This window comes from Poecilia latipinna, unplaced genomic scaffold, assembly GCF_001443285.1.
Source record: "Poecilia latipinna isolate Pla-1442-1.1 unplaced genomic scaffold, P_latipinna-1.0 Scaffold2882, whole genome shotgun sequence".
In the NCBI taxonomy this organism is placed as follows: domain Eukaryota; kingdom Metazoa; phylum Chordata; class Actinopteri; order Cyprinodontiformes; family Poeciliidae; genus Poecilia; species Poecilia latipinna.
In genome coordinates, this window is record NW_015115498.1 from 37,856 (window position 1) to 52,443 (window position 14,588).

The 14,588-nt window shown below is 38.9% G+C and overlaps 1 protein-coding gene across 1 annotated transcript in view; it reads right to left on the reverse strand.

The window, feature by feature from the left end:
• Positions 1 to 129: 129 nt before the first annotated feature.
• Positions 130 to 14,588, reverse strand: part of LOC106939466 (inactive phospholipase C-like protein 2) — a 22,359-nt gene continuing 7,900 nt past the window's right edge. The window contains exons 2-4 of the mRNA XM_015021860.1: positions 14,240 to 14,315; positions 6,687 to 6,796; positions 130 to 2,032 (exon numbers count right to left, since the gene is read on the reverse strand). Coding sequence (XP_014877346.1) covers positions 1,568 to 2,032; positions 6,687 to 6,796; positions 14,240 to 14,315 — 651 coding nt within the window. The 3' untranslated portion in view covers positions 130 to 1,567. The remainder of the gene's footprint in view (positions 2,033 to 6,686; positions 6,797 to 14,239; positions 14,316 to 14,588) is intronic.

A 14,588-nucleotide genomic window follows, 5' to 3' on the forward strand; every position in this document is an offset into this window, starting at 1 on the left:
ATAATATAAATACTTCAGTATGAAAGCATGTCGAAAATGTTTAACATATTTTGTTATATTAACTAAACTTTTTTTTTTTTATAGTGTATCTACGTCTCACTAGGTAGAAATGAACAAGAGGAGACAGGATAACCAATGAAGCCAGCTTTAATGGGCAACTCAAAGGAGCTCTTACAGTTTTGCACACTCTCACTGTCATGTCGTCATTTACCCCTTGTGTTGTGGCACTAACCCGTGACCCGTCATTTCAGTCCCAAACGCACTGGTTCTCTTGATCTGATCCACAGAACAACAGGTGTCAAAGCACTGTACATGTGGAAGTAATGTTAAAAAAAAAGACTCTGAATCTCAATAAAACTTACAACAAGAAGAATATCAATCAATAATGTCTGAGAATTATAGCAATATATGTTCCCTTCATACATTTTACACAGAGTTTACATCTATATAGTCACTGTGTTATTCCACAGACAGCAGTACCATGGTGATTTTGACCTTTCACTTCTAAAAGGGAGGGTCAAATATTCCAGTTGTGACTGAATGCTGAGCTCCACCACTGAAGGATGTGGGTTAGCTCCACCCTGGGGACCAAAACATCAACTTACATAACATCATACGCAGAGCCCCTGGGTAGGAGACAAGAAAAATCCTATGGTGAGTATCCCAAGAATGAACTCAAACCTGAACACACACAAACCCAAGATGGAGGTTGACAGCAGCTTAAAAAAAAAAAAAAGCATAAATAAATGAACACTGAACAAATGCAGAATTTTTTTCTCGATACTAACTCTAATGCTCCCTGGTTTGTGCTAAAAAGGTCATTTGTGACTCCTACAGTGCCCAGCCTAGCAGAGCTGCTCTAATTTGTGCATTGAAAATGAAATCTGCACCCTCATTACGGGAAAGGAGCGAGGGTTTGAGCTGAGCATTACAACTAAAACATTGGGAGAGAAGTGTGAATGTGACCAAATAAAAGCTCAAAGACGTGGTAAAGTGCCTCTGAAATGGAAAAAAAAGAAAGAAAAGGCATATTTGTGACGTAAAACACTGATGTGAGGTAAAGCCTGCACCCACAGAGCCAGTGTACATTGTGGATTTGCATGTAACTAGCAATGCCCAGAGAGAGAAAGGGATATCTTTGTCATCAATTTGCCTTTAATGTACTTTCCTAACTAGAAACACGAGCCTGAAATATTCCTCTCATCATCCCTTGCTTCTCCCTCCTTTTTATTTTTTTATATTTTATTTTATTTACTTCTTGCAAGATAGAAGACAAAGACATTTTTAATTTCTTGCTGGAATGGATAATGCTCAAAATTGAGAGAACAAGCATCCTGTTCAGAAATGTATGACTGGACTGTTACATCTGTCTTCATCCGTATTTTCAGACTTGTGTTTCGCTTCGAACACGGTGACTCCTCTTCACCGTCATCACCTCTTTAGGTCTCTCTGCGACATCCTTTACCTCGCCTTCCTTATTAGCCTCCTGTTTTCCTTCAACATCCTTCTGCTTCTCTATCTCTTTGTCTCTCTTTGGCTGGGACTCGCTGTGGGCGCAGGCTGCTAGTCAGCAGGGTCCTGCAGGACCGTCGCTGACCATCTCTTTCTCTCTCTCCGGGATGACATCGAGAGGTCCTGCTGCCCTCTGCTGCTGGCTTTGTGACTGGAGTTGATTTGTGGGTAAGGGTGGAGGATGTGGGTAGGCCGGCGGTTTTAAAACAGTTTGGATGGGAGGGAAAGGAAACGACTGGGAATGCAGCTGGGAGTATTGCTGTTGATGGGTGTGGAGGTACGACTGGGGTGACGTCTGGGGCTGCAGAGGAACGCGGGGTGGGTGGAGCAGCAGAGACTGTGGGTGGAGCTTGGTCGGAGGCTGTTGCTGTACTTGTGGTGGCTGCTGAAGAGGATGGTGAGGAAGCTGCGGGGAAGCCGCTCCGTTTTTACTGAGGCCGCAGGACTGAGCTGCACAGTGGATCTGGCGCAAAGTGTCCAGTGCCTCACTTTTTGCATGCTTCAGCAGGTCTGCCTGGCCCTGAGGTTAAGAAAAAAAGAGATAAAAAAAGAGACGTAAATATTGCGATAATGTCCAGTTTTGATGAGGCATAAAGCACTGGAAGTCCCCAAAACACCACAATTCAATTATTAAGTATTTGATTATAAAATTATGTTTCTAAATCAATCAGTAAAACATTAATTGTAGTCATCAAGTATATAATGAATAAAAATGTTGTCAATAAACATGTATTCTGAAAAAGGCAACTATATTACTCCCATATTTATTGTATGTGTATCTTCTCAAACTTCCTGCATCTATTTTGTGTATCAGTCTAACACGGACATCAATGAATGATGAGTTCTTGTTAATATAATTTGTCTGAAATTGACTTGCTACACAGTTCAACCAATCAAATACTGTGACATTTTAAATAATCCTTTGATGCACACCATGCAAGAAATAATTAACTACTGGAATTTTAATTATTTAGTTTCACATTCTAAATTTATGTCTGCATTTAATTACTTGGAACACTTAAATAATTATTAAATGCATTTAATCATTTATTTATTAATTTTATTTCCTATTTAATAAGAAAATATATCAAGAAAATATATGTTGTGGAACATTTGGCATTCAATAAAACAACTCCTTTGAAATACTTCGTGCATATTAACTGCAGTCAGTTTGCATTCATTTTATTGTTTTTCCTTTTCCAACACTTTTTTTATTCTCTGAAGATTTCTCTTTTTTGCCTGCGTTAAACCAAAACAGCCGGAAGGGGGCAGTACAAACTTACTGAAACGCGGTTGGATGTTTGCCAGCAGTTTGTACAGCTCCTCTGCTGGTGAACTGTGCTGTCATATGGTGATAATGTTACCACTATGTTTCTGCTCTTTATTCGAGCACCCCAGAGATGAATGCATGCCATATATGGAGGAAATGGCCAGAACAGCCTTTCTGTGTTCACAGCACTGTCAAGAAAATCGGGGCCAAGGCCATTTCCAGCCCGCTTCCCTAAGCTAGCTGTCTTTGCTACATGAAAATACGGCGGCGTTATTTCTATACAGAAGAGGTACATGTATAACAGAAATATTCACATGTGAGAAAAAGAAAAAATAAGAAAAGGGTCATTATTGAATCATCACTATTTTTCTAGGTAGGTTGTTTTCTTCAGTTTGCTCACCCGAAAATGAGCGTCAAATTTGGCATTCTGCAAATATTATATTGCCCACTCTGACATGCTTTTGGACTGACATCTCACCGAAGTGACACGTGTTAACCTATCGTACGCCACAGTGAAGGGCAAATGTTAAAAGAATGCAGTGCACATGGAAGTCTGACATATTGCAGAGGGAGTAAAGGTGCTGCCCTCCGCCTAACGGTCAACATTCAGCTCCCAGGTGATGCTGATGCTCTCCAAGTGGCCTTTTACCCAAGACATTCCAGCACAAAAACCAGGAGAATGAATAACTCATATGTTTAAAAAAGAAAAAAAAAAAAAATTATGTAACTCATGACTCACCAGCTATGAAACAAGACAGCGAAAAGCTGGTCGTGCGCTGCAACAACCAAATCAGAATTGCACTTCTAGGTGATGCGTTCACCCCAACAGTTGACCCAAAGCTGTTCACAGGGAGGGCTAAAATAAAACAGGGGTAGTCACCGATTCCCACACAATGCCCTTATTGAATACCAGTCCAATATTCTTGTCTGATGCACAATTCATTTGAAATAACCTGAACTTGCTGTATATTATTTATAAATTGTAAGGCAGACATTGGTTCGCTGAACGTGATGAAAATATCTGATTTAACAAAAAGGGGTCGAAACTACAATGGCTGCAATCTGAACTAGTTTTGTGGAGTTCATTAGATGTGTATTCATTGGACACATTTTAATTACAGCACATATTTCCGTGAGTTCTTTTTTTAAAGGAGCCTTTTATTCTATTTAAGAAGAACTTAACATTCATTTCAAAGCCGCCCTTTCTGTCTCTCTGCTTCTGCTTTTCTTTTGACAGAGGTACAATGAGTGACAGAAATGTGCAAAAAACATCATCCACCATGACAGCTCTGATCTTTCTGTCACTGTCAAAGTACAGTCGAAGTGGGAGTTTGGGAAGCTGAGAAAGAAAGACAGGACACCTCTTTTTTTTCCCACTCAACTGCCTATTTCTCCGTCCCATGCTTCTACCAGCTAGCACTTTCCAGCCTGCTGAGAATCTGAAAAAGGTTGAGGGGTGAAATAACTAGGCATGACTGCCAGCCTTGACAAACAGGCGCTAGGCTCTCACCAAATGTTCAGTATGAGAGAGAGATTATAGATGAAGGAAGGGAGGAAGAGGAGGCGGAGCTATGCGGATGCCAAGATGCCTTTCAGTTGAGAGCATGGCTCATCGATGAAACGAGGATGAGGAAGCTGAGAAACAGGGAAGTGGGCAACTTAAAGGGCAAGTACAAATGAGTGGAGATGGATGGGATAGTTAGATAGATGTAGATGGAACAGGGTGAGAGATGTTGGAGGGATTCAACAACAAGACCTTCTGATACTGTTATTTTAAATCTTTACAAATTTGGAGAATGACTAAACCTGTAAGACTCTACATTTTGTATGAGATGAGTAGAACTTGTTGCCTCTCAGCATCCTGTTTTTCTTTGTGCGTTCCGTGATGCATCAGATTTATCTTCACAAACCACAATGTGCAAAATCATGAAAACCTGAAACCATGAGCATCGCCTCCTGAAGCCTTCCCTACTTCAATGAATGTTTTTTTTTTTTTTTTATGACTGTAAACTGCAAGAAAAGTCAAAAAGCAGGTCAAACTGACACACTATTCTGCCATAGTAGCAGTAATAACATAAGGAGGTGAAACACACACACACATGCACACACACACAAACAAAAAAAAAAAACCTTTAGAGAGAAACCATTAGAGCGGGAAGTAGTTGGCTGCTATAGCAACTAACCCCGGAAAACACATTACTTAAAAAAAAAAAAATAAGACAGATGCTTGAAAAATGTTGGCATTATAGAGGTGGGTAGAAATATAAATAACACAAATCAAAGCAAATTTCCACTTGGTTCCTACGGTACTTAAGACTGTAGCACAGCTATCTGGTACAAGAAATTAGAAAAATAACAGTTCAAGATTTTATTCTTGAATATTGTCAGATATCAAATATTGATGATTACTGTGGTGAGTATGTTTTATAGTTTTAATACTGGCATTGCTGAGGACATTGTTTAGTTACTCGTGCGTAATAACTTTAAATAAAGCATTTCCTATGTGTGGGAAAACTACAGCATAGCAACTCTGCTTCAACTAAACAAAAGTTGACAGCGCCATATTCGAAAAAAGCCCCACATTATGATGTTACCACTTCCAAACTTCACTATTTTGAGACTGTTGTTGTCCAAATGGCTCAGTTGAGACTGAGCCATTTGGACATCAGGGTTTGATATATATATGTATATATGTTTAGCCTGGATAGGTTTTTACTGACATATGGTGGAGCTTTCACGTAAACTGCACCTCTAAAAATATATTTGCTTAGAAAATGAGTGATGTGTGCAGTACTTCCTTCACACACTTGGAGATAAGAACAGTAACATCGTTAGCTCCAGCTACAGAAGAGAAGAGGAAATACAAGCAACGCGGCTAAAGGCGTTCCACCTATTTGCTACTAATATTAGAACTGTAGCAGAGCTAACCGCCACATGGGGTTTACTAAGTAGCAATTTAGATTTGGTCACTGATTTTTTTTTTTTTTTTTTGTCTGGGTGCCAACCACTAAAACATTTGTGGTGGGTGTGTGTGGTAATTTCTCGGATCATCCAGCGCTTAGTGCACACTGAAACCCACTGTCAGGGGTTTTAGTGTCACAGCTCTGTGAATAGCTAAAATGATAAAACCATTCTAAAGATTCTGTGCAAGAAATTCCTTTATTTACTTTTTAGATTAGGTGCCGTTTTTTATGTCAGAAAACTCAAAATAACTAATTGAAGTTATATTTTCACATATTTGGAATGAAAATTATGCTACTGCACAAAAATGTGATTCAAGGTATTTCATTTTGACTAAAGAAAATTACGATAACATATAAAAGTCAATAAAATGAAAAACAGTATAAACCACACAATCATCACTATCGTTTACAATTAACTGGTGTCAAGGTGACACAATGAGATAAGATCCCAACTATACTGTTCGAGTTTAGCTCTCTAACTTCGGCATCCAAAGAGGGAATAAGATGAGCGAATTGGCCGGCCTTATCTCTCGAGTCACAGGGCAGGCAGTGACAAGAATGCGCCGTTTTTTACACATGCACATATGGCCAAGCTGCATGGAGCTATGTGTCTTCCAAGCAAGTGTGAACGATCCAATCAAGTCTTGTCAAAATAGATACAAGAGGAAATAAATAAAACAACGCTTGGAATGAACACTAATTACTTAAGAGATTTAGGGATTAGGGAAGAGAGAGACGCAGTTAGCCCAAGAAGCTTTCTTAAGACATTGTGCGGGTAAATCTCTGCAACAGTGTCTGGGATTGCTTGTCCAGCTGGTTGCAGTTTATAAGATAATCCTTTAACTTCCCATCTTTCATATAAGTCGCTTGTGCTCTAAATGTATTGCACTGTCATACAGCGCATTGACTTTGAAGCCACGTGATTGGGGAGGTCTGCTCACCTTAAGCACAGTGATGTTCCAAGCGTAACTCTCCATGGCTTTCTGAAGTTTTCGGCCTTTCAGACCTTCCTTTGCTCCGATGCGATGCAGGTCTTCATGGAAGTCCAGACCTGAAATGGGACAGACAAGTTTCACCTAAAAACAATATCAGAAAAGTCACAAATATCTCCAAAGGACCTATACTCTACCGTGGTGCTTAGAGTTTTTATTTGTTTATTCAATTAATATTTTTTTAAAGAATGGATTAAAGTACATGTAGTACAGACATCAGTTTGTTTTACTACTGGAATAACCACATTAGTATTGTCCTGTTAAGATCTTAAAGGTCTTAGGTAAAGCAGGTTTCAAAGGTGAGGCACCTTTGCCAAGAGATTTGCTAGGAGACATGGGGAAACACAATTACCATTTGTTATACAGTAATAACAGATCAAATAAAATGGGGAGAAAAATTTATATTCAATATTACAGAAGTCATAAAACATGTGGACACCTTCTTTAAAGTGCCAGCATTTTGTGAAAGGTACATTAAGGTCTGGGTCAAAACCTGATTGATATTTGGTACTGTGCATGATTTCATTCTCCTCGATAAAAGTCTAGTTCACACGAAGAAAACTAACCCCAGAGCGTGATCCCTCCGACGCTGTATTTCACTAAAAGTGCAGTGTTATTTTAGCGTTGCACTGTTTTGGTACCAAACTTATGTTTTAAAATGTTGGTCAAAAGTTCCGGCTTAGTTTCGCCAGACCATAAACTATTCTCCCACAAGTTTTTGGGAAGTTTTAGCTGGGCCTGAATGTTTTCTTTGGAAGAAAATGCTTTGACCTTTGAACCCTACTCTTAGTCCAGACATAATGGAGAAATTCTTGCATTTTCTTTAGAGCTACTCCCAACCCCTCAGGAGCCTCCCTGACAAGTTCCCATTTGGCCTTTTTGTATTCATTTTTGGGAAATATTTGATTTTAGAAATGTTACTGTTGCTTAATGTTTCAGCGTGCCACACTATCTGCTGTGGAATATTTTTTTTTTCATAAATCTGATTATTTTGACACATTGTAGCGTCTTGAAACTGTAACATCTGCAAACTATGAATGCCAATTAGCAATTTGGATAAAGTCCTAAAAGGATGGCTGAACTTCAATCAGTAGGCATGAACTTTAATTACAGTTAATCAATGCAACTTAATTTCGCTATAATTAACTGTGAACCTAGGAAGACCGAATGCTGGAATTGTATCAAAAGGTATTGCAATAAAGTAAGGGTGTGCATATTTAAACAGACGGGCTGTTGTGTATTTTTTCTGTGGTGTTCTGTGAGGAATTTGTGGGTTTTCTCTCATAGTTCAAAGATGTTCTTCATCATCGCTTGGTTATTGATTCAGGAGATTTAGGACCAGATCATCCCACGACCCTACAAGAGTTAAGTGAGTACAGAAAATGGATGACCAGATGGATGGATGGATGCCTGGTATTGCTTACACGGCTAAAACTGAAGCGGTACAATGAAGGCGAACCTCTAATTAGGCTTCAGAGTAGGTCAGGTTTTATTGCAACTGAGGCAAACTATTCCTAATCTCCAAAGGGTTTAGCAACAAACTCCCACTAAATCTGCAAGACTCGGCTTGCTTGTCAGTCTGTCCCTGAAAAGATGGCCTTAAGCAACAGAAGCTTTGATTTTCTGAAGAAACAATCCAGGCTTCCACTATAAACTAGAGAATAGCTGTGCGTCTTGAACCATTTCTTTTCAGCACCTCATATTTATAAGTGAGAAGGTATTGCAACTCTTCTGTAAACAAATAGTTTACGCATTTTGGAGAATACCTCAAGCAAATTGAAATTCTTTTCCTACGTAGCAACATAAGTGGATCATCTTCCAGAGGCAGAGCACATAAAAATGTAAAACTACTATGTTTTCAGAGGCTGCTTCTTCATTTTCAATCCACAATGTCGGACTGCTCTTTTTTAATTTTCTAACTACACCAGCAGTGGTGTTACTACAGTATTCTAGCTTAGGAGCCTGAAATTTACATTAACAGGGATAAGGACTGATCTGATTTTATAATCTGCTACAGCTAATGGGCCGCTGCTTGTGCAGAGCTGAGAAAACGGAGAAGGCGAATGCAGCATGGGGCAGAAACCAGCAAGCAGGGAGCTGTAAATGATACGAAATTAGCTGCTGGCGGTTTGTTCCGATATAGCTTCGCAGAGTATTTAATCTGGCAATGATTAAGAGCCATCTCCGTGTAACATTAACACAATTCATGTTCCTTACTGTCACTTTAACACTGGGAAATTCATGCTGTTGTGCAAAGTGTGACCCCCATCGTGTGCAGCAGAAAGACAAGAACTTTTTAGTTTGCTTCCCTAATGGGCACGAGCTGGAGAAGCGGTGCTCAGATGGAAGGACACGGGAGACAACATCTCTGTAGAGCAGCTACACAATTACAGAATATGGCTTACAGTCCTTGAAAATGATAAACATCTTCTAAATTTATAACAAGAAGCGTTCCAAATGCACAAGCAGATCTAAAAAAAAAAAAAAAAAGCACAATTTTAAGTCAGAGAGAGTAAAAGGTGGTAAATAACCAAATAAAACAGGATCTTTAAAGCGGATCCTGTTTCACTGAAAAGAAATGGTAGCTGGTGAAAGGGAGATTTGCACCAGTCAAATCAATGTTTGCTTAATTTATCCCAATTCATACACACTCTAGAGTCCATGTGGAGTGTCATCACTGCAAACACAGAGAGGGATTTTTTTTTTTCTGGCTGTGGATGAGCTAGGAAAACAATGACTCTGCAAAGCCAAAGACGACAAAGGGAATGAGATGTCTATCTTGGATATTCACAGCGAGAAAGCTGTCAAAAACAAAATGAGCAAATACACAGTCGTTAGGCAGAGAAAGCATGCTTGAATGGAAAGGGGACCTAGATAAACATAACAGAGAGCTGATAAAACATGGACTGCATTGATGATACATTTGATTCCAGTTTGAGGTCTGTGCGTCCTTTACAAGCGTTTTCGTCTGTTCATTTTCAGGTATGCCTTTTTTTTTTCTTTTATGATGATTGGTCCAGCCGTGTTTCCCAAATTATCACACTATTCAAGTTTAAAGAAAGAAAACAAAGTCTATTTTGGGGAACATTTAAATATTAATATTTTTTTCTTATAGTTCAGAAAGATTAGATAACAGCACTACTGCATAATGTGTCTTACAAAAACAACAGAATCATATTCCTTGTATGTTTTATGCCCGTTTTTTTTTTTTTTTTATGCAGCAATAACAGACTTCAGTGTTTTCCTCTAGGACAGGCCCAGGAAGGGCAGCATTAATCAGAGTAGCTGCCAAAATGCCCGCAGTATCTCTGGAGGAGTGGCAGAGATCCACAACCCAGGTTTAAGATTCTGCCATCAAAACAACTGTGAGTTTTGGAAATGCTGACTCTTTTAAAAACAGTTTGCGATCCTTAGTTGATTTATTGCATTTTCAAATTATCCATAAAATCTCTGTTTGCATGCATATTTTATCATAATATCAAAGCTAACTTTAAGAACAGTTTGACCTGAATTTATGGTTGTCTAGAATCAAATTCTAATGGTAAATAGTGGTTCATCTAATAATTAATTTCAAAACCAAAATATTGGTAGTAAAATGTTAAAATCAAGGTATGATGTGGAATAAAGGGTATAAGATGTTATTTAAATGTAACTCAAGGCAAATCCAAGAAGAAAAAATATCAGGAAAATCCAGAATTTTTCCAAACTCACCCAGAAAATAATAAAAAAACAATTTATCTTCCTTTTCGGACTTTGAGTTTGTATCACAACTTTGCAAGTGTTAATATAAAGATTTTAAAACAACAGCCTAATCCCCTCACATATGCACTGAATATAGATTTCTAATTACACACAAACACTGAGTGAAATTTACTTTGTGCTAATTTATTTCTTCAATCGAAACTGATTAAATGGTTGAAAAACATAAACACCACACAGAGCAAAAGTGAAAAGAAGAGAGAATCGGGGTTTCCGCATTTAGATTTCCGATATCTGAGCCAACTCAGAGTCTGTGTGCTCAAAAAATATGATGGTAGCATCTGGAGGTGCCAGAGTGCGCATCCCAGCTGTTTTCCTGGTCGCCCATTATCCTCGTGCGTGATGGCGAGCCACCAATAGGGCCCACAGGGGAATCATCTAGCACCTCTCCATTCTCATCAACACATAAGCTTCACTGCCCAAATTAAACTGATTAGCTGCAACAATGACTGTGCATAAACTGAGGGGAGGAAGAAAATGGAAGATGCTGCAGGACATAGCTGAACAAATCCAAACCTGTTCCACGCTGTTGTTTCTGATCTTGCCCAATGCCCTTATTTAAAAAATAACAGGTGACAGTTGAGTGAAATTTCCTTATTTCATATCAAGGCCATCGTTTGTGATTCATGTCTTTGCCACAACAGTATTTAGCCGATGAGCAAAGCACAAGGGCAAAGGCACCGGAGTTTAAATTAAACTAACAAATTCCACCCCGTCGCCACATTCTCTTCCCCAAGACTGACAAGCCGTCCTCTAATAGCACTGCTTTCCGTTTCTCACACAGCCATTAAGCCAAAATTATACCTTTGCCATCTTGAATGATCATAGGGACAAAACCCTTAATTCCATGCAAATCCACCATCTCTTCATATCCCTCTCTCTGCTCGCCTTCCTGTGTTCAGCCAATTACTCCTAATGCTGTCACAGTCTGTACACGTACTTTAAGAGATGGGTTCGAAAGAGGTACATACGGCATCTCAAGAGACGTATTCACTACAAATATCTGTGGGAGGGGTTAAACACAATATTGTCTGTGGATTCTCTGGTTATAAGAGGTTAAGGAATGGCTGTAATTGACTGAAACACAAGCAAAATAAAACAGACATATCAGATGAGGAAAAATCTCAATTTGAGAGATTGGGTCAAATTGTAGAACGAGTGTATTTCATTGGAGCTAATGACTGTTATTGAAAAACTTAAAGGGGCTTACATTTTGCTTCAACTGTTTGTTTACAACAGCTAAAGCAGGTACAGTTACACAAGCAGCATTATTTTAGCTCTTCTAGAGCCTGAATGTTTCTTTTTGTTTTTGTTTGTTACTATTATCCAATTAGCTTAAGTTTAATGAACGAAACTTGTCATAGACTGTAGATTTATTTTATAGGTCCATTGAAATGAGATGTGAATGGAGAGCAGAAGCAACAAGCTGAGAACTACAGTGTTAAAAAAATAGTAACAAACGTGAGTTTCAGATTATAATTAGAACCTCAAATGTTGAGTCATAAAGCAGAAAAAAGATCCTGTAGCATATTTTCTATTGTTGTAGCATCATTAGCACATTGGTGCAAGTGACATGAAAGAAATAAATGTGGAAAACAATAATATTTTATTAGAACAAAGGACATTTAGCTTAATAGGTGATGAAATACGGCGGTCAGGCACAATGTTCTGTTACGCTAAACTTAATTTAATGCTTAAAAAAATGTTATCTTGATTTAATTAATTAATTAATTCGGAAAAGATGTTTGTATTGTACAGGTTCCAAGTGACATGAAAAGCTAAATTTAAGCATTAGCTTCTTTTTGGGACTCCCACATATTCTTCAATTAAAATTTCTTCTTTATTCAATAGTAAAAAGTTTGCTTTGAATTTACGTTGACTATTTCTACAGAGGCATACAAGTACTGAACCTTAAAAAACATGAATAAATAATTTCTTTCTATTTATCCAAACCTGGAAAATCTGTAAATCGAATTCCAAAGTTTTTCGAAAATAAGCAGGAAACCCCGTTCTTTTGAGGCATTCCTTAACGTACATTTTACAAGAAAAAAAAAAAAAGGCACTCTTCCTGGCTGACCTATTGTTATCAAAATGGCAACAAATGTCTGGAAACACTAATAGAAGTACACAGAAGGGATGTAAAGTAGACATAATATTTGCAAAAGGCCATAGTTTGATTTGAGGCATGAGTGTCAGAACCAGGGGCACAGCAGAGAGAGTGGGCGGCAGGGTGAGTGTTATGTTTGGCATGCAGCTGAGGCGCCTGAGAGCTGTCGCTGCTCCCCCTTTGCCTCGGTGTATCATTCTTCTCACTTACAGGAAAAGCTAGCAGCTCTTAATAAAAGAATGTCCAAATTCCCTCCCTTCTCAAGTTGAACCAGAAGTACCAGCTGCATTATCCTACAAGACGCATACAGGTTCCTTTTAGCTGACGGAGGCAATAAGCTGAGCGTTGCTGCGGAGCAACAGAAACAGCTGTGAGTGCGGCTGCGTGCGGTTTAAGCTCTGCTTAACTCTGAAATCATCGCCTTTTAACGTTCTTCCAGCTCCTGGCTGGGGAACCATGGAGCTAAGGGACAGCTCTGTGATTGAAGCGCCAGCGTTCAGCCTACATCCCAGGATAATTACACAGCATGAATATCAGGTTAGCTTATTCTGTTAAAGGGAGAAAGCATATGCCTCATATTGTGTAACATCAGGGAGTAAAGCTTGGCATAAAGGAGGCTTAAAATTTCTTATTTGATTCAGGATGTGGGGTTGAAGTGTGTGACTGAGTCCCAGTTGTTAAGACACAAAACAACAAGGAGTGGAAGGGTATAAAATATAATTAACCAGGTTTACACCAGCTATAACAAAGTATTGAACTGGCCATGATCTGCAGTTCTGTGGCAGACTGTAGCAGCACAATGTTAGGAAAAACATGCAAAATTGAGATGTCACTATTCCAGCTTTGTGCTTCCCATTTAAAGACAGAAGTGAGGCAAATGAGGAGGAGTTGAGCCAAATTCAAAAGAGGCTGGAGAGGACAAGCCACGAAGAATTTCCTGATTTGAAGCCATTTCTCTAATAATGATAATGTCCCGTCTAAATCTGTCCTCTGCGGGATGCCATCTTTTTGTTATTTTTTTAAAATAAAGATGTACTGATTAATGCATGTTTAATTCTGTCCTCTCTCTCCCCAACGGCCCGCAATGTCAAGCCTTTTAATTTCTCTCCTCCTTTCAAAAGATGCTTACGCCTTCTGTCCTTTCTCTCTCTCTCCCCCCCTGCAGCCCTTTTTGTCTGTGCGGCTCACTGATTGTTTTCACCTGCTCACGGCCCATAACTACGCCACGTTGACTCACTGATGATGGCCACTTCTATTGACAGCAGCCACCGATGTTGATGTTGACAGAAATGTTGTGGCGCGGGGGGGAGGGAGCAACGCCATTTCTTTATCTGCAGAACTGCATGCCATGTGACACCCTCTCTATCTTATAACAGGAGAATGAAAAGTTGCTTTCTCATGATATTGAGTTTTAAAGCAAAACAAAGCATATCTGTGAGTGACAAAATCTGATTCATGCCCCCGAATGGTAAGTCAGTCTCATCCCAGCAGCAGAGAAACGTAGCACCTCCTTTTACTTTGAGGAGAAATTACAACGACTCTAGCAGTTTGCTCAAGTCAAGCGGATGCACAAATTCATTTAATTTCCCTTTGGGAAGTATTCTGGAATAGAATTGAATACATTCATGCTGCATACCTGCCCTTTGTGCTTGTGTGAGCTTGGAGTAGACAACATCAGCTGACTCAATCAGGGTTTTGCTGGTTTGGATCATCTAGAAGACAAATAAAAAGGACAAAGTTAATTTCTAGTCCACCTTAATCACTAAAAGTCACTGAAAGAAAACCCATCAGCTGAGCCTCAACCAAAATTATATAATGATAATAACCAGAGAAAGGAAACACGAGAGGAAGAGTTTATATAAAGATGCTAGAAGAGTGAGTTTTATTGTCACAAATTATTTCTAATTGGATCGCCTCATTAGCCAGAGCTCATGCCAGACATATTTTTTTTTTTTTTTTTTTTTTTTTTTTTTTTTTTTTTTTAA